General features: G+C 40.2%; 1 protein-coding gene across 1 annotated transcript in view; it reads right to left on the bottom strand.

The window, feature by feature from the left end:
• Positions 1–21,376, bottom strand: part of nrn1la (neuritin 1-like a) — a 186,523-nt gene that overhangs the window by 46,814 nt on the left and 118,333 nt on the right. Inside the window, exon 3 of the mRNA XM_062035460.1 lies at positions 2,086–2,236. Coding sequence (XP_061891444.1) covers positions 2,086–2,236 — 151 coding nt within the window. The remainder of the gene's footprint in view (positions 1–2,085; positions 2,237–21,376) is intronic.

The following is a 21,376-nucleotide window of genomic DNA, read 5'->3' as shown; positions in this document are numbered from 1 at the left end:
TCAGGTTTGGTTTTGGAATTGGATTGCATTGTTATGGTATTGCTGTGTATTGTTTTGTTGGATTGATTAATTAAAAAATAAATAAATAAATAAATACTTTTAAAAAAAATAATCAAATAAAAAAAATAGATTTTTTAAAAATGAGAATCGATTCTGAATCGCTCAATGTGAGAATCGCGATTCAAATTCGAATGGATTTTTCCCCACACCCATATTATTTATGTAGTTTGCTAATTTTCCCCGAATGATGGACTAACATCATGTGGTTCATTTTGTACAAATGTAGCATCATCTACAAAGATACAAATAATTGCTATTTCGACATCCAGGGGACACATTTAGAACAACTGTTTCCCCATTGGATCCAATACAAAAAAGCTCTGTTTTCATCCCAAAATTCCACAGTATTCTGGACATCTGTGTTGGTGAATCTTTTGCAATTTGTTTAATGAACAATGGAGACTGCAAAAAAGAAAGCTGTAGGTGTGATCTGTGTATTAGCGGCGGACTACAGCAATACAACCAGGAGGACTTTGAGATGGATAGCAGACAAGCTAGCCGCCGACCTCACCTTGACTTCCTCCGTCTCCGGGCCGCCGACCGCATCGGTGATCGGGCAAAGTCCTTCGTCGCTCCGTCGATCGCTGGAACGCAGGTGAGCACGGGTGTTGATGAGCAGGTGAGGGCTGGCTGGCGTAGGTGGAGAGCTAATATTTTTAGCATAGCTCTGTGAGATCCCGTTGCTAAGTTAGCTTCAATGGCGTCGTTAGCAACAGCATTGTTAAGCTTTGACAGGCTGGAAAGCATTAATCGTGTATTTACATTTCCATGGTTTAATAGTATTGTTGATCTTCTGTCTATCCTTCCAGTCAGGGGTTTATTTATTTTGTTTCTATCTGCATTTGAGCCCGATGCTATCACGTTAGCTCCGTAGCTAAAATGTGTCGCCGATGTATTGTCGTGGAGATAAACGTCACTGTGAATGTCCATTTCGCGTTCTCGACTCTCACTTTCAAGAGGATATAGTATCCGAGGTGGTTTAAAATACAAATCCGTGATCCACAATAGAAAAAGGAGAAAGTTTGGAATCCAATGAGCCCTTGTACCAAAGTTACGGTCAGAGCGAAAAAAGATATGTCCTGCACTGCACTCTAGTCCTTCACTCTCAAGTTCCTCATCCACAAATCTTTCATCCTCGCTCAAATTAATGGGGTAATCGTCGCTTTCTTGGTCCGAATCGCTACTTCCGGTACAGGCAAGGCTTTTTTTAAATCAGCAACCAAAATTTGCGAACTTTATCGTCGTTGTTCTCTACTAAATCCTTTCAGCAAAAATATGGCAATATCACGAAATGATCAAGTATGACACATAGAATGGATCTGCTATCCCCGTTTGAATAAAAAAAATTCATTTCAGTAGGCCTTTAAGCCTCCATGAAAAATAAAAACATTTCCATTACCTCATTTCATTGTGACACATCTTGTTGCTGGTAAAATTAGGCCTTCAAATTAAAAGATTGAAAAAGCACAGCAGTAAAACAACACACTAGCACCATTGGCAGACAGATCAACACAACACAACACAACACAACCCCCTCCCAATGGCAGGAAAAGTCGGGGTGTTTGTTGGTCACAATTGAACTAGAAAGACATAAATTGACCATATTGTCATCCCTCATTTGCCCTTATTTCCCCAAAAAAATTCCCCTAACTTCAGTGTGCCAAAATAACTGATAGTTTAAGGAATTATCTTCAGAGCGTTTTTCACCTGTTTGTTGACTCATTTGCTATTAAAGCAGGGTTGTACAGCACATTCCCATGAAAACTTTGCAGACACATTCCTTATTATTACATTTTTGTGAGAATATAGTTAACACTTTTTGGTACAAGTTGTCCAAACCAAACTGATACAGTCCTGCATGTATTTCTGATACCTAAACAAAATACACTAAAGACCAAATACACAAGCGTGCGCCATAGGCAGCAACAATGTTGATGTTTTGTTAAAGTTTGGTGAGATATCTTTTTCTTGCAAGTTTTAGACAATTATGACTGCTTTATTTTTCCAGTGAGCTAATGCACTGACCTGCAGATGGAATGTATCTCATGTGTGTCTTCGCCCTTGCCTGTGTTGTCCGTCATACTGTCGCCCAAAGCCATGAGACAACGGGCAAAGCTCTTGTAGATGGAATGACACCTTCTGGTTGAAACTGCAGTAATAGAGCCAGGGCTCACCACTGGAAAAGACACAAAAAGGAAAACAATTAACAAAAATCCCAAAATATTATATATCATGAAAAATGGATTAGGTTTAAAAAGCGCTTTTCTAGCACCTCACGGAGAACAGAGAACCCATCATTCATTCACGCCACATTCAGACGTGGTTGGTGGTAAGCTACATTTGTAGCCACAGCTGAGTACATGTGATTTTGAATTTTTAATAAATGCTCTAAATCAGGGGTGTAAAACTCATTTTAGATCGGGGGCCACATGGAGAAAAATCTACTCCTAAGTGGGCCGGACTGGTAAAGTCACGGCACGATAACTTAAAAATCAATCAAAGTTTATTTATATAACCCTAAATCACAGGTGTCTCAAAGGGCTGTACAAGCCACAACGACATCCTCGGCTCAGATCCCACAAAAATAAAGACAACTTCAGATTGTTTTCTTTGTTTGAAAATAGAACAAGCACATTCTGAAAATGTACAAATCATAATGATGTTGTTTTGTTTTTTTTACACCTATATGTTGCGGTTAATAGTATTTTACCTTTATTTGTCGTTATTTATACTTTCTGAATAAATCATGTGATAATGTTCATCAGTCAACTCATTGGTGTTCATTTTCAATCTCTCAAGATAAAAAAATAACAAAATCAAATTACAGGATGTTATTTATTAACCTGACTCTCACCAGATCCTTGTAGTTCGCTAAGCTCCACACAAGGATCTGGGAGTTCTCAATAGGAAATGTATTTCAGAAGGCGGGGCCTTGTAAAAAAAATAATTGTATGTGATTGGATAAACCACTTGTCCATTATCTTGAATGACGTGCTACTTTAACCACTCACATCGAAATCAACCAGTGATGCTGATGAGAGCGACGCTAGGACATCCAAAACAGAACAGCCGACATATTCGATAACGACAGAGCGAAAAGTTAATAAATGCCTCCAAAACCATTTTCTGTTCATCTTTTAAAGAATTAATATGCGATAGATTCGACAAAACAGTTGCAATAGCAGAATCAATGTCAGCACACGACTCCTCGCTGCGTGCCGCCATTGTTGTTTGAATTAAACAGTCGCTTCGGCGCTACGTCACATCTATGAAATCCCGCCCCGCGATTATTTGTTGCTATCTTGAAAGAGTTTGCATTGCCCTCGATCCCAGATCCTTGTGTGGAGCTCAGCGAACTACAAGAATTTGGCGAGAGTCAGGTTAGTTATTTATGACTGGTGCACTAAATATAATTTTTTTTTTTACATATGTAGCATAATCTACAAAGACACAAATAATTGCTATTGCAACATCTAGTGGACACATTTAGAACAGCAGTTTCTTTCATTTAAAAATTTCGGCTCATTTTTATACTTAGCAAACTCATCCCGCGGGCCGGATAAAACCTACGTTTGACACCCCTGCTTTAAATTAAAAAATATATATATTTTTACATTGTCATTATGGGGTATTGTCTTCAGAATTTTGAGGACATAATTGTCACGGCGGGGGGGGTTCACAGCTTACTGCGGGGTTCGTTCCCCCGGGATGCAGACGGACCACTCCGGAAAAGGTGTGCAGGTAAGAAAATGATTTAATCTTCAAAATTAAACACGTACCAAAAACGCAAAACAAGCAGAAGGAAAGGCGTGCCGGGAAGCTACGGCTAGGCAAGGCAAGGCAACTTTATTTGTATAGCGCTTTTCATACACAAGGCAGACTCAAAGTGCTTCACAGACAACAAAGTGAAATGAAAGAAAATAAAAGCAAAATTAAAATGCAGACAATAAAAATAAAAACAGTGCAGACGTTAAAAGTTAAAAGATTAAAAGATTTAGCTGAAAGCTAAGGTGAACATAAAAGTCTTCAGTCTAGTTTTAAAAGTAGTGAGAGTTGGGGAGAGTCTGACATCTTCAGGAAGTTTATTCCAGCTATTTGTTGCATAGTGACTGAATGATGCTCTCCCTTGATTTGAGTTTACTCTTGGAACCGCTAACAGATTGGTCTCACTTAGCACAGGAAGCATAGACTAGGAGACAAGAAATACTAACATAACAGGTTGCGTGTAGCAAGCATGAAGCCAGGCCGTCTGACCAGCAAAGGCAGGCTTAAAAAGTCCCTCTGATTAGTGCTCGGAAAACAGGTGAGCGTCCCGAGCACCAATCAGAGACAGGTGGAAACAATAAGCACCCATGGTAACTAAAAACAAACAAGGGTGCACAAAAACAGGAACTAAGGGAGTCCAAAGCTAACAGAATATAGCAAAAACATTATCCGGGCCACGGATCATGACAATAATGAATTTATTCCTTTTTGTAAGCAGGCTGTAGCATACCAAAATATGGAAAAAATGAAGCGCTGTGAATACTTTTTAGGTGCACTAAAGCCAGACTGCAAAACTCCGTGAACAAAGGGGTTCCAAACTGCACACAGCAAAATGCATGAACCCTACAATTTGACACTTTGTGAGTCAGAAAGGACAAAATGAATCATAGAAGAAATGAATCATAGGTCTCCTTTAAAGGTAAATCCTAAACTTCTGCAAAAAGCATGCCCACAAACAACACACCCTATCACAAAGCAGTCTCACGACTGACGGGAGTTTACTTTGCATCGTTGTTTTTGAAGTTGAAAGTCCAACATTGTTGAACCACACTAAAGGAGGCCGCCTGCCTTCAACAATTGACAAGTTATTGGTTGATGTATTGTCAAATCATTATCATTCAAGTCCGTAGCGTATGGAGGCTTAAAATGATGGCAAAACAGACGTTTAATGCAGAGGAGCTTCTCTCTTCTGGGAAAAAGACAGAGCTGTTTGATTAAGCTGATCCTCTTTATCTTTTAAGCGTTGGCAAATTGATGCAAATAAAGGACTCTGAGCAGGAATGGTATAGCAGCTCTAAATAGCAGATATTACCATCACACATTTGACAACGTTGTCTTCCCTGCATTACACTCAGTATTTTTGCTCTTTATTACGATTGCTTGCATTCTCAACCGGATTGAGAACAATGCTTATTAAAATGATTCGTGCTCATTGCAAAGTTATTGGCCGAGAAGGTGGAACACTTTAAAAATGATGTAAAACGACGGTTACAAAAAAGAAACATTCAATAAAAAGTTTCCATCCCCGCGTCGTCGTGCAAAGCAGCTGGAGAAGTGCCGCGCATGTCACATTTTATCTCGTAAATCATTCATCTAGAAGAGGCTGACAGGCAACTATGACTACCTGCAAGTTGATTTTCAAATATGAATAAAGAATGATGACAATTACAAACACATCACATTATTCATATTATGCAATAGCTAACAAAACACATAAGGTGTCAGTCAGCACAGCTCACTGAAGCCATTCATCTACGCTGACTTCATGAGATAGAAATGCATTAATGCAGCTGATGAGATGCAAATGACCGTGGAGTCGGGGCTAAATGCGGAATGTGAAAAAGGAGGCCCCCTCTGCAACTGCATCCCCACGTCTATTGCCTATTGTCTCTACTCTAGCTTAATAGTAGACTGTATATTGTCCATAAGTGTGAAAGTGAGTGTGAATGGTTGTTTGTATTTGATTGACTGGTGATCAGTCCCAGCTGCATCCACCTTTTAGGCCCCTTCGACACTAAGCTGGGTAAGGTTATCCAGGATGAATCCCACCTAACCTTATCCGTGTCCACACACTCACAATGGTCGTTTAAGACCCCCTCCCGCCCTCAATCCGTCGGCGCAACGCGACCTAATACGCATGCGCTGAAAATGTGCACGTCATAGTCACCTCCAGTGTTGCTTTGTGTGCAAGATCTTATATTTAACTTATCTGACCAATATCCAGTGTTGTGGTATTTCAATTAACTGGAATCCAGTGTGCTGTGGGGCCCTATTGTAGTGAATCACACCTGAGCCGTCATAAATTAATCAAATCTTCAATGGACATGTGAAAGTAAACAATGTGAAAAAGAACATTTTACAAACGTACAACAATCAATCTAGGGATCTAGATATCTGGTCAGGACACTCCTCACTCTTTTGCCTTCACCTTTATTGTCCATTCGTTTATGGTGACTTTATATACTCTGGACCTAGACGTTGAGTCCGCGACATACATGGCGCACAATAACTGATACAGACTGCTTTGCTAGTCCAAATGCATTCGCCGTTGTCCGTAGTCTTCCTTCGACGGCCAGGTAATATAAAGCACACGCTACCTTTTTTTATCCCATCCACGGGAGCCCGCATTCTCGTTGTCTCTCCTTCGACAAATGGACAAAGTTTTTTCGGTAAGTAGAATCACAGCTGACCTGGACATTGGAAAGTTCTCTTGCCGTCTGAGAAGTGTTGTATCCGAAATAGCTGCAATTGCTTTGTCTTAAGGTATTCATGTGTGATTTCCACAAGCACCTGTACAGACGGAAGGAGAAACACGGGCATGTCTGGATGACTCGCCTCCATATTTCCAGTGGTTAGCTCCGAGTTACGAAACCGCTTTATTATGAAGCTGGCTGTGGCGCGTTCTTTCTGACGTCACTTCCTGTGTGGGGCGCGGTCTTTCTGGTGTCACTTCCTCTCTGTAAACGATTAATGAGTCCATACAAAGCTAAGAGCCGGAGATTCAAGAAATACACGGCTGACTTACCCGTGTAAAAAATTGTCCGAGGATGGTGACCTTAAATGATGGGTTAGTGTGACTGAAACGGGGCTTAGGCTATATAATGATTGGTTTAAGGGGTTATCCGGCTTAGTGTAGACTTAGCCTTAGTCACTAGATTGGGCTCCAGCTCTCCCATGACCCTGCACAGGATAAGCGGTCTAAAAAATGAATGCATTAATGAATTTGCCCTTTCAAGTCCTGTGAGAATAACCCTCCACCCCCAAAGAAAAGACTCAATACCGAAGTTGGTCATTAGTGTATCTCTTTAACAGATGCTGAATGGCCCATTGTTTAGGTTTTTAAATATCTGTCTGGAGCTTGTCAGAAGGGATTTCTAACATATTTTCAAACTATACCCATATGGTTGCTTGAGTTACAGTATATACCTTTTAATAGTTATGATTTCTCACAACAGTATCAAGTGTGTGTTGTGAGTGTGGAGCTCTGTTGGCTCTTCATAACAAAACCTTCGTTTGTGTTTTATGAGCATACCTGAGTTATATTGGCGATTAGTGGGATGTTTTGTTCGGCCGGGACTTCTACATGTCTTCCCTGACTCTATATTTGAGGTTTGGACTACGATGTTTGCTAGATTTACGTTTTAATGCAACCAACTACACTCCTAAAATATTTTTTTTCTATTTCCTGCTTGCTTAGCTAGCTTCCTTTATTATTTTTGCTACTTTGTATTTTTGTGAGTCCCGTTGTGTTCCTGTGATCTCATCTTTTGTTCAATTTGATTGATTGATTGAGACTTTTATTAATAGATTGCACAGTACAGTACATATTCCGTACAATTGACCACTAAATGGTAACACCCGAATAAGCTTTTCAACTTGTTTAAGTCGGGGTCCACGTTAATCAATTCATGGTAATGTTGCCGTCTGAGATGTTTTGTATCCGAAATAGCTGCAATCGCGCGTTTCCTCCGAGTTACGAGACCGCTTGTTATGAAGCTGGCTGTGGCGCGTTCTTTCTGACTTCTCTGACTTTCTCACTTCCTGTGTGGGGCGTGGTCTTTCTGGCGTCACTTTCTCTCCGAACTCAGTTTGTAAACGATCGATGAGTCCATACAAAGCTAAGAGGCGGAGATTCAAGAAATACACGGCGCACTTACCCGTGTAAAAAATTATCCAAGGAGGTGAACCTTAAACGATGGTTTAGTGTGGCTGACACGGTGCTTAAGCTAAATAATTATTTGACAGGGCCTAAGGAAAGTAGCTATTGAGTGTCCTAAAAATTGCTAAATGACGCTATTGCCTATTTACCTCGTTAATCAATTCATGGAATAAATATATACTATCATCATAATACAGTCATCACACAAGTTAATCATCAGAGTATATACATTAAATTATTTACATTATTTACAATCCAGGGGGTGGGATGTGGAGGGGGTTGGGGCGGAGGGGTTAGGTTTGGTTGATATCAGCACTTCAGTCATCAACAATAATATCATCTGAGAAATGGACATTGAAACAGTGTAGGTCTGACTTCGTAGGATTTGTACAGCGAGCAGAGAACATAGTGAGCTCAGAGAGCATAAGAACAATTATATACATTTGATTATTTACATTTGATTATTTACATTTGATTATTTACATTTGATCGATTGCAATCAGGGGAGGTGGTATGTGGTGGGGGGAGGGTGGTAGTCTAGGGTTGTAGTTGCTTGGAGGTGTTCTTTTAGTGCGGTTTTGAAGGAGGGTAGAGATGCACTTTCTTTTACACCTGTTGGGAGTGCATTCCACATTGGTGTGGCATAGAAGGAGAATGAGTTAAGACCTTTGTTAGATCGGAACCTGGATTTAACGTAGTTTGTGGAGCGCCCCCTGGTGTTGTGGTTATGGCGGTCATTTACGTTATGGAAGTAGTTTGACATGTACTTCAGTATCAGGGAGGTGTAGCGAATTTTATAGACAAGCTCATGACGACATGAACCGTAGTGTTGCCAAAATGGCGACTTTCTCCCTGAATCTGGTGACTTTCCAACTCAATTGTCTCTCAAAAGCAAATAGAGACAAATCTACTGACTTTTTCAGATGTTTTGAGACATTAAAGCACATATCAATCAGTAGTGAATGTATCAACGAGCAGCTAGTGCTACCGTGAACCCCTCCTCATGGACTGTCAGGCTGACAGTAGCCTCCCACAGCAGTCCCAGCTGCAGTCATAGGCCACCCACACGCCTCCGGACTGCAAATGAAATGCACATGTGTAAAGCTGCAGCTGTTTCCGCCTTGGTTTACAGAGTGAGATGTAAATGTAAATGCTTCTTCACTGTCGTGACAGGCTAAAATAAATCAGTCCAACGTCCCAATCCCATTTTACATGTTGATGAGCCAGTCAAGAAATTTGGTTTGTATGCGCGTGTCACAACCTTCCAGTCGTTTAATCAAAATTAGTACTCTAACAATACAAGTATTATTTAAATGTAACCCCCCCCCTCCTCCCCAAAAATAGCATCAACAGAAGTTTATATGAAGTTCTAAACATAATTAGCATCTTTATAAACTCACTTTTGTTTATCTCACATACAATGTTATTCCACTCCTACAATGTCCATTGCAATCATTTATGCAAAATAGGCAATAGCGTCATTTAGCAACTTTTAGGACACTCAATAGCTACTTTCCTTAGGCCCTGTCAAATAATTATTTACAAACCCCGTTTCCATATGAGTTGGGAAATTGTGTTAGATGTAAATATAAACAGAATACAATGATTTGCAAATCCTTTTCGACCCATATTCAATTGAATGTACTACAAAGACAACATATTTGATGTTCAAAATCATAAACTTTTTTTTTTTTTTTGCAAATAATAATTAACTTACAATTTCATGGCTGCAACACGTGCCAAAGTAGTTTGGAAAGGGCATGTTCACCACTGTGTTACATGGCCTTTCCTTTTAACAACACTTTTTTTTAAGCTTCTCAGGTGGAATTCTTTCCCATTCTTGCTTGATGTACAGCTTAAGTTGTTCAACAGTCCGTTGTGGTTTTTTAGGCTTCATAATGCGCCACACATTTTCAATGGGAGACAGGTCTGGACTACAGGCAGGCCAGTCTAGTACCTGCACTCTTTTACTATGAAGCCACGCTGATGTAACACGTGGCTTGGCATTGTCTTGCTGAAATAAGCAGCGGCGTCCATGGTAACGTTGCTTGGATGGCAACATATGTTGTTTCAAAACCTGTATGTACCTTTCAGCATTAATGGCGCCTTCACAGATGTGTAAGTTACCCATGTCTTGGGAACTAATACACCTCCATACCATCACAGATGCTGGCTTTTCAACTTTGTGCCTATAACAATCCGGATGGTTCTTTTCCTCTTTGGTCCGGAGGAAAACAATTTGAAATGTGGACTCGTCAGACCACAGAACACTTTTCCACTTTGTATCAGTCCATCTTAGATGAGATCAGGCCCAGCGAAGCCAACGGCGTTTCTGGGTGTTGTTGATCAACGGTTTTCGCCTTGCATAGGACAGTTTTAACTTGCACTTACAGATGTAGCCACCAACAGTAGTTACTGACAGTGGGTTTCTGAAGTGTTCCTGAGCCCATGTGGTGATATCCTTTACACACTGATGTCGCTTGTTGATGCAGTACAGCCTGAGGGAGGAAGGTCACGGGCTTAGCTGCTTACGTGCAGTGATTTCACCAGATTCTCTGAACCCTTTGATGATATTACGGACCGTAGATGGTGACATCCCTAAATTCCTTGCAATAGCTGGTTGAGAAAGGTTTTTCTTAAACTGTTCAACAATTTGCTCACGCATTTGTTGACAAAGTGGTGACCCTCGCCCCATCCTTGTTTGTGAATGACTGAGCATTTCATGGAATCTACCTTTATACCCAATCATGGCACCCACCTGTTCCCAATTTGCTTGTTCACCTGTGGGATGTTCCAAATAAGTGTTTGATGAGCATTCCTCAACTTAATCAGTATTTATTGCCACCTTTCCCAACTTCTTTGTCACTTGTTGCTGGCATCAAATTCTAAAGTTAATAATTATTTGCAAAAAAAAAAAAAGTTTATCAGTTTGAACATCAAATATGTTGTCTTTGTAGCATATTCAACTGAATATGGGTTGAAAATGATTTGCAAATCATTGTATTCCGTTTATATTTACATCTAACACAATTTCCCAACTCACATGGAAACGGGGTTATTTAGCTTAAGCACCGTGTCAGCCACACTAAACCATCGTTTAAGGTTCACCTCCTCTGATAATTTTTTACACGGGTAAGTGCACCATGTATTTCTTGAATCTCCGGCTCTTAGCTTTGTATGGACTCATCGATCTTTTGCAAACTTCGTTCGGAGAGGAACTGATGCAAGAAAGACCACGCCCCACACAGGAAGCGAGAAAGTCAGAGAAGTCAGAAAGAGCGCGTCAGAGCCAGCTTCATAACAAGCGGTCTCGTAACTCAGAGGAACCGGCAATGGCAGCTATTTCGGGTACAACACATCTCAGACGGCAACATAGCAATGTTGAGCGACGGTTTTGGATAAGGCCTGGAAGAACGGCAGCCTGGTGGGATATGTTTGTCACCGAGTGTGTTGTGTCAGAGGAACGGCAAGAGAACTTTCGAATGTCCGGGTCAGCTGTGATTCTACTTAGAGGAAAACTTTGTCTATTTGTCGAAGGGGAGACAACGAGAATGTGGGCTCTTGCGGACAAGGGAGTACTACGGAAAAAAGCGAATGCATTTGGACTGGCAAAGCAGACTATAAGTTATAGTCCGCGACGTATGTTGAGCCATTACCCAACGTCTAGTTTTGTACTCCATAACTATTGTGAAGCCATGAAGTAGTTGCGGCCGTAAAGTACGACTGCCAACTTCAGCCTACAAGCACAGTGTCCTGACCAGATCTCTAAATCCCTAGATTGACTGTTGTAAAATGTTCTTTTATCACATTGTTTACCTTCACACGTCCATTAAAGATATGATTCATGTATGATGGCTCAGGTGTGATTCACTACAATAGTCTAACAGCTGCTGATGGTGAGGCAAGCAAGGTTTACTGTTAAAAGAAATGTGGTAATAGGCTACATTGAAACACAGGGTGAGGATACACTTCCAGGTCAGAGGTGACTATGACGCGCACATATTCTTCCGCACATGCGTACTATGTCACTTTGCGCCGGCGGACGGAGGGGTTGGGGGTCTTAAACGGTGGCATTGTGTGTGTGTGTGTGGACAAGGATAAGGTTAGGTGGCATATACCCTGGAAGGGGCCTTAGTGAGGAATTGGCAACACACCTGTGTCTCGACATTCTGGGGTAACCTTAAAGGCCTACTGAAACCCACTACTACCGACCACGCAGTCTGATAGTTTATATATCAATGATGAAATCTTAACATTATAACACATCCCAATACGGCCGGGTTAACTTATAAAGTGACATTTTAAATTTGCCGCTAAACTTCCGGTTCGAAACGCCTCTGAGGATGACGTATGCGCGTGACGTAGCCCGGCGAACATGGGTATGCCTTCCACATTGAAGTCAATACGAAAAAGCTCTGTTTTCATTTCATAATTCCACAGTATTCTGGACATCTGTGTTCGTGAATATGTTGCAATCATGTTCATTGCATTATGGAGAAGGAAGCTGAGCAAGCAAAGAAGAAAGTTGTCGGTGCGAAATGGACGTATTTTTCGAACGCAGTCAGCCACAACAGTAAACAGCCGGCGCTTCTTTGTTTACATTCCCGAAAGATGCAGTCAAGATGGAAGAACTCGGATAACAGAGACTCTAACCAGGAGGACTTTTGACTTCGATACACAGACGCCTGTAGAGAACTGGGACAACACAGACTCTTACCAGGATTACTTTGATTTGGATGACAAAGACGCAGACGTGCTACTGTGAGTATGCAGCTTTGGCTTCTAAACATTTGATCGCTTGACCGTATGTGCGCAACTTTTTTTTGCGTATGTACGTAACTTTTTTAAAAATATATAAGCTTTATGAACCTTGGGTTAGGTGAACGGTCTTTTGGGCTGAGTGATTGTGTGTGTTGATCAGGTGTTTGAATTGTATTGGCGTGTTCTATGGAGCTAGGAGCTAGCAATTGTCATTCATGTTCAAACATTCTTGCAATTAACGGAAAATACTGTTTACAAAAAGTCACTGATTAGATAAATATGCTTCAGCTGACAAGTTATTTATGTTAAATATCTGAATTTTGTTGTAAATGCGGGAGTAATTGAGCACACCTGGCCGCCATTATCTCCTCCTATTTGAGTGTGTTTGCTTGTTTTACTCCCTGCCTTCATTGTGACGTTTTGTACCTACATATTTTCACAAGTTTTTTCATGACACGTGAAGCTTCCCAAAGTGTCATAGTTTTTTGTTCCTCTATTTTTTGCTGAGCATTAAATTTGTGTTTGCTCAATTCAACCCCTCTGTTTTTACTGGATCCTGAACAATTCCTAACAATGTAACCCTAAGTGATGCAGTGAGTAGCTAAACAACCATGTTAAAAAACATCCTGTGGTCATAGAAAATATATGTTGCCCTAATGTGCATTTACAAGAGTCGGACTATTGGCCAGCACAAAACAAACATCCAATTACATTGCTGAAACTACTAAAATCCGGTTAAAAACTGGTCAAAGAATTATTACGAAGTAGGCCAGTGGGGAAAACTTTGGGCCATGGATCGAATCTCCCGTCATCAATATAAATTGTTGCCGAAAAATGTAAGCTACTCTGGAGGAAAAAAATATTACATTGCAGAAGCCTGTGGAAATGATGCATCAGCAAGTATGTGCCATGATCAAATCTAAATGTGGTTCAACAAAATATTTTAAGTGCGTGACTTTTTTAGGGCCAGGCAGTTTTACTTTCCTGTAGCAGTTGAACATATTTACAAGTGTGTACTCAACAAGGTTCAAGGTGACTTTATTTGTACTTGTAGGTAGATTTGTTTTGCAGTGTGAAAATGGAGGGTGGCATCTGCATAGACAATACAAGTGAATAAAACACAATAAGATAAAAGTACCATGAATTTATAAACAAAAAAATAAACGGAATCCAGAAAAAAAATCTTGCTTAAAACCAAGGAAAGATTGTCTTTTTTTTGATTGCCATAATTTCCACACTACAACCCGCTACTTTTTTCCCATGCTTTGAACCCGCCTAGTTAAACAATGCTGCGGCTAATTTATGGATGCTTCTGTCTTCACAAGCTTCACATGACCAGATAAACCAATGAAATTGTTAAACGGGTCACGGTGGACCAATGAAATTGTTCATATTAATATCAAACGCACTCACACAATCATTCAGTCAGTCATATAGTGCATTATGGACTCACCCTCGTCATGGAAAAGAAACGACATATACACTACCGTTCAAAAGTTTGGGGTCACATTGAAATGTCCTTATTTTTGAAGGAAAAGCACTGTACTTTTCAATGAAGATAACTTTAAACTAGTCTTAACTTTAAAGAAATACACTCTATACATTGCTAATGTGGTAAATGACTATTCTAGCTGCAAATGTCTGGTTTTTGGTGCAATATCTACATAGGTGTATAGAGGCCCATTTCCAGCAACTATCACTCCAGTGTTCTAATGGTACAATGTGTTTGCTCATTGGCTCAGAAGGCTAATTGATGATTAGAAAACCCTTGTGCAATCATGTTCACACATCTGAAAACAGTTTAACTCGTTACAGAAGCTACAAAACTGACTTCCTTTGAGCAGATTGAGTTTCTGGAGCATCACATTTGTGGGGTCAATTAAACGCTCAAAATGGCCAGAAAAAGAGAACTTTCATCTGAAACTCGACAGTCTATTCTTGTTCTTAGAAATGAAGGCTATTCCACAAAATTGTTTGGGTGACCCCAAACTTTTGAACGGTAGTGTATGCACAAAACGCATCCGCTTTGCCGAAGACGATTCACCCGGCCATCGAAAAAGAAAACAGCCGGCCAACAATTCCCACACAAACGGAAATCCACCACCACTAACAGAAGAGAAGGACGAAGACCTCGTTCAATGACTACAGGTAGGCTGTTGTATGTCGTGTTAGAGCCACTGAATATTGTGAAATTTGTGAACGAACACAAGCGCCTGTGTAAATATTTCATGTTTCTATGTGTACACCTGCAGCTATAGACTTGTGCAACCAATATATGTACACAATTCAATCTGTCCAAAAATTAGGTGGGTGCGGCTTTTTTTTAGATTCACTCTTTAAAGTTAAAGTACCACTGATAGTCACACACACTAGGTGTGGTGAAATTACCCTCTGCATTTGACCCATCCCCTTGTTCCACCCCCTGGGAGGTGAGGGGAGCAGTGAGCAGCAGCGGCGGCCACGCTCGGGAATCATTTTGGTGATTTAACCCCCAATATCAACCCTTGATGCTGAGTGCCAAGCAGAGAGGTAATGGGTCCCATTTTTATAGTCTTTGGTATGACTCGGCCGGGGTTTGAACTCACAACCTTCCAGTCTCAGGGCGGACACTCTAACCACAAGGCTACTGAGCCGGCTTTAGCCGTATATTCCGGTATGCATGCTTATGACCTCATTTTTGAACACTTGGATATCGCTACAGCTTGAGTTTATGAAGGAATACAAATGAAAATAACTTTGTATTTTAGCGAAAGAGTGAAAAAGTACATACCTGAGGCAAAGTTTGAGGTTGTTGTTGGATAACATCTGGAACAGGAGAGTTGGGAAAGACTGAATATGTGTTACAGACAAAAGACTCATGGTCAATTGCTTCTTTTTTTTTTTTTGCAAAAGTTCACTCTAGAAAATGTGAGAATTAGGCCTGGGTATGAATAATTTAGGACTTAAGTGTATATAACTGATCCTCTGCATTCATTCATATTGCAAAGAGGGGGTGTTGGGAGTGGAAGATCAGAGTCCCAGAGGCAGCCTTACAAAAGTGATAAATCCCAGAGGAAGCTCATCATGTCTTATTGAGAACAGCCTCTCATGGAGAGAGCTCCTCTGCCGACTGCTGATGACACCCTTAGATTGCGTTCTTCAAGTCTAAGACGGGTACAGGTGCATCATGTCATGATTAGTGTCCGAGAGAGCGGGAATAACGCTCCTGGAGAGTGTGACTGTCCCGGACAATTACTAGTCACAGCTGGATGCTGGCAGGTGAACAGGAGATACTAATTGGGTCAGTCGCTGCATCAACAGAACTTATCCCGCTCTTGCCACAGAGATGCGCTGTTTAATATTTAATAAACCAGGCCTTTCCTCGATTTCCATCAGTGTTTTCAACTCTGGAAACCTATTGATTTCAAACAGGGTAGTTCAGTTACCCTGAAGATTATTGGCTCTCGTGGTCTCCATTAAGTTTTAATGAAAACCCGAGGAGGGAAAATGACTGTGGAATGGAAGAGGAACATGTGTGAGAGAAAAGTGGTGGAGATGGAGGCAAGAGGAGACCAGCGCTGACTTATTAAAAAGGGAGAGTTGAGGTGAGTAAAAAGGCTTCATCGTTGTGGTGTTCGAAATATGGCATTTGCTTGTTGTAAAGCTCAAAGTAAACTTACATTTTTTTTTTTTTTTAAATCTGATAATACTAATTTAGCTAAATGTTTGTGTGTACTAATGTTGTCCCGATACCAAAATTTTGGTACTGGTACCTATACCAAAATTATTTCGATACTTTTTGGCACTTTTCTATATAAAGGGGACCACAATTGCATTATTGGCTTTATTATTGCAAGTTTGTCCTTAAATGAAATAGTGAACATAGCAAACAAAGGCTCCTAATTTAGCTGCTGACATATGCAGTAACATATTGTGTCATTTATCATTCTATTATTTTGTCAAATTGATTAAGGACAAGTGGTAGAAAATGAATTATTCATCTACTTGTTCATTTACTGTTAATATCTGCTTATTTTCTCTTTTAACATGTTCTATCTACACTTCTGTTAAAATGTAACAATCACTTATTCTTCTGTTGTTTGATACTTTACATTAGTTTTGGATGATACCACGAATTTGGGTATCAATCCGATACCAAGTAGTTACAGGATCATACATTGGTCGTATTCAAAGTCCTCATGTGTCCAGGGAAATATTTCCTGACTTTATAAACATAATATACATATAAAAAAACCGAAAGAACATGTTGTGATGCCAAAAATATCGGTGGACCGGTACTTTTCAGAGGCGGTGAAGTACCGTATATGATTCATTAGTATCGCGGTACTATACTAATACCGGTATACCATACAACCCTAGTGTGTACTAAAACAAAATTGATAGCACACACACACACACACACACACACACACACACACACACACACACACACACACACACACACACAAAGCTGATCTACTAAACTTGTGCGCAGAGGACTGCGTGTCTTAAATGACCAGAATAAGAAGCGCAATCCATTTAGCGTGTCTGTCTTCATGAATATGAAAAATATATACTGATCATCAGATCAGGAAGCTAGAATGCAAATATAATTATCCAACACGTGCAATGTGATTGATCAAGATCGCTCACTGTTCTGCAGGTGCTATTTTGCGTCTTTATTTAGCACGTGTAAACTGACAGTTATTATACATACGGCTGTGAGAAAAGAGGCGCTTGCGCTGCAAAGACAGACGATGGACAGAAAATTCTCTGCCCTACGTGTATGTGTCAACATATGTGGAGTGTCAAAAATAAAATAAAAATCTGTTCGGCCATATTATTTTATAATTTTAATTATTTATAATGACTTAAAGGGCTGATTAAAACAATTCAGCTGGTGTGTTTTGATGTCTGTTGCTGTCTTTTTTAATGCGGTTTGTTTTTTCATATAAGAAACATATGATTATATTCCATTATATATATATTATATATATATTCAATAAGAAAAACGTCTTTTAATAAGCATTTTCTTATGTTTGGATCTTTACAGATGCATGAATGCGCCGCAGCTGTGATGGTCCGCAGCTTTGCTGGACAGAGCACCATCAGCATGCTAAAAAGTATTACTGTTGTCTTACAATTGTGATTCTATATTGCATAAAATGTGTTATATACAGTATGTTAGATTTGTGCTGATAGTTCAACATTGCACACATAGCACAATAACATGTATGGGGGAAAGGGGAGGGGGGCTATAATGCCAGTAGTACAGGCAAAAACCTCATTTTGATAAGGCGTGTGTCATATTTGGATCTTAGTAGATCAGGGGCCGTACTTATCAAGCTTCTTAGAGTGCCATTTTACACTCAAGTCCTGAGAATGTGCGAAATTTAGTCCTACTCTCAAACTTAAGAATAAAAGCTTTTTATCAACGTTCTTAAGTCTAAGAATCACTCCTACTCTCCACGATATTTAAGAGACCTTCAGAGGTGTCTTAAGTGGTTAGGAGTTGCCAGCAGGGGATGGCACTGAGGCGAGAGAGACGTGCGCGAACGTTCAGGGAACGGAACAATGTTTTTGTTTTTTTTGATGACGAGCAGCTGATCAAACGGTATCGTTTAGACAGAGCGGTTATTATTTTTGTCACAGATTTAATACTTTTCGATTCCTTGTTGATTTCTGCATGTGTCTGCAGTGGGCTAGTATATATAGAGCCACCCACACCAGTTTCAAATTAGTTGCCTAATTAATGAATTGGAAAGAAAATGTTATGACAGTAGCGTATGTGTGTGGCCGTGAGGTGAGTGACGTCAGTGAGTGTGTGGGCGATAGAAGAGAGGGAGCGGTAGCGTGAGTGCCGGCGGGGACTAGTTTGTTTTGTATTATTTTGTAGTTTATTGTCAAAATATACACTCCCATTGTCCACTTAAATATTTCCAAGATATTTCTTTATTCTTAGACAACGGATTCCCTTCCGTGATTGGTCATTTCTATGGACACAGAAATGACGTCACCTAAAATTCCGTTTACGGCACATACTAATGTCGTAATTCAGCTCTGAGTGTGACACTTAAGATTCAGTCCTACACTTCGCTGAAAGTGTGAGTAAGACGCTGGATAACTAACTTTTAAGTGCAGCTTTCAGCGAATAATTTATTTACTCTTAAGTCAACTCTTAGCAGACTTCTTAGGAGTAATTCTAAGAAGCTTGATAAGTACGGCCCCAGGTCTATACTGCACTACTCAAAATGTGTATCCACCCATTTTAGGCCACTTTTTTTCGGTTTTGTACAAGCTTCCTACTGTGTCCGATTTAGCAAATGTCCTGCAAAGTCCAGAAGACATGCAAACCAACAACACACATGCAACTTCACACTCAGGATGCCCAGAAGAAAGTTGGCGAACTGAAAAGGTGACATTTCTGTATTCATCATACTTTTTTTGATAAATAACATTATGGCGCTACAAATTAATGAGTTGTGTTTTCCATGTATTGCATGTGTTTTGGGGGTTTGTGTGTGTTTCGGACGTACGGGTGCCGTTGCCCCTGTTGGCCACTTTTAGTTCCTAAGCCAGAAAAGACTAATTTGAGTAACAGCATGGAAAATAACAGGTGAGGTTTTGGAGCAGAATTAGTAAATAGATTAAATACATCCACATGGTATTTATCTTAATAGCAGGGTGGAACTAATTTTGTCTATCTGTGTTGGCCCTGCGATGAGGTGGCTACTTGTCCAGGGTGTACACTGCCTTCCACCCAAGTGCAGCTGGGATAGGCTCCAGCACCCCCGTGACTCCGTAAGGGGCAAGCGGTAGAAAATGGATGGATGGAACTAAGCACATTACAGAGGTTTAACACAAAAAATAATGATTTTAAAAACAATTGATTAACAAAAAACAGGTCATTAAGGTAACAGGACTGTGCTAAGATGTTGTTGTTGTTTTTTAAATAGTAGTTGTATTTAGATTAGCAAGTCTAACTTGGTGAGAACCAGGCTGGTTAAACATTTATCGAAAGAGTAAAAATCATTTGAAGGACAAACACATGAGAGGAAATCCAATAGACCCTTGATTCAAATCACTGTGTGTCTGTCCAGACGGCTTCTGATTGTCTGCTAAAATGATGCAGATCTGAATTATGCAGTCCATTATACTGAGAGAGGCGTCAATCAATAGTCAAATTCTATGATGCATTCATTTGCATTATTCTCTCCTCCTCTGAACGTATTGTATGACGAGGCCCTACTGATCCAATTCAAACAGAGTTATAAGTGTGTGAAGAACTGAAAGTGATCTTTTGCTTTTGTTCTGTTTGGATGGCACTTGTTCAGTGTCATGATTCATGTAACAAGTTATGGGTTTTTGTGTTGTTTCCAAGAGGTTATGGTTATTTCCTGTCTAGCGCTCTTATTTTTGTTCCACTTCATTTCATGTTCACTTTGACTGTTTCTAAATGCTGTTCTCCTCACTTGTTCCTGATTAGTGATCTCTGGACTTACCTGCCTTTGATTACTAATCAAAGGGGTTTATCTGGGGGTTTATTTTCTTGTTTTTTTTGTCCTGTCCTCAGGCAAATCATATTGTTGATGTACCGTATTTTCCGGACTATAGGGCGCACCGGATTATACGGCGCACTGACGGTGAATGGTCTAGTTTTGATCTTTTTTCATATATTAGGCGCACCGGATTATAGGGCGCATTACAGGAGTCATATTATTTTTATTTTTTCTAAATTTAAAACACTATCTCGTGGTGCACATAACATGTAATGGTGGTTCTTAGGTCTAAATGTTGTATGGATTAATGTTTTACAGATCACCTTCAAGCCGCTTTCTGCCGCTTTCTGCCGCTTTCTGACCGAATGCGGCGTTTTGTGGGTGGTCTTATTTACGTGGCTCACATTCGGCAGCGTCTTCTCCCCGTCATCTTTGTTGTAGCGGTGTAGCGTGCAAGGACGGGGGTGGAAGAAGTGTCAAAAGATGGAGCTAACTCTTTTACTGTAATGACATTCAGACTTTACTTCAATCAATAACGGAGCAGCATCTCCTTATCCGGAAACAACAACAACGCCGGAAATGTGTCCTGTGAATAACCGTCCGACCGGAACTCTAATAACTAAAGTTCCTTGGGTGAATAATGTTAACTCATTATACCGGTATGTTTTAGCGCTTTCATGGCGAGTTTACTGACAGATATAAGTAAGAACTTTACACTACTTTATATTAGAAATGGCAACAGCGGAGGATGAATGTCACATAACAAGAAGATAGACAAAAAGAAGAAGCTTATTGAATACAGCGTCCGCATGGACGTGGGCAATTTTTCAGGATTTATGCAGATCCCAAATACAGATCAGCAGGTACCAGAAGGTAATAAGAGTTGCTTTTGCATAATATTGCGAAACAAAAGGCCGATCGAGAAACCAGTTCTCTTGGGCAATGTACTTGCTTTTAAATTGAATTATTACTTAATTGTTTTAAATTATTTTTGACCTGTTGTGGTATGACTGCTGTTGTTCTGCTGTATTGTCTTGTTGTAATTATGATTGTAACTTTGTTTGTGCCACCCTCTTTTTTCAAACTCCACTCACGTAGATGGAACATTTTGAGGATGTGCACTTAAAGAAAATGCCCATTGTTGTTGATTCCT

Source organism: Entelurus aequoreus, linkage group LG24, assembly GCF_033978785.1.
Source record: "Entelurus aequoreus isolate RoL-2023_Sb linkage group LG24, RoL_Eaeq_v1.1, whole genome shotgun sequence".
In the NCBI taxonomy this organism is placed as follows: domain Eukaryota; kingdom Metazoa; phylum Chordata; class Actinopteri; order Syngnathiformes; family Syngnathidae; genus Entelurus; species Entelurus aequoreus.
The sequence above is the reverse complement of the archived record's forward strand: the minus strand, read 5'-3'. Positions and strand labels throughout refer to the sequence as shown.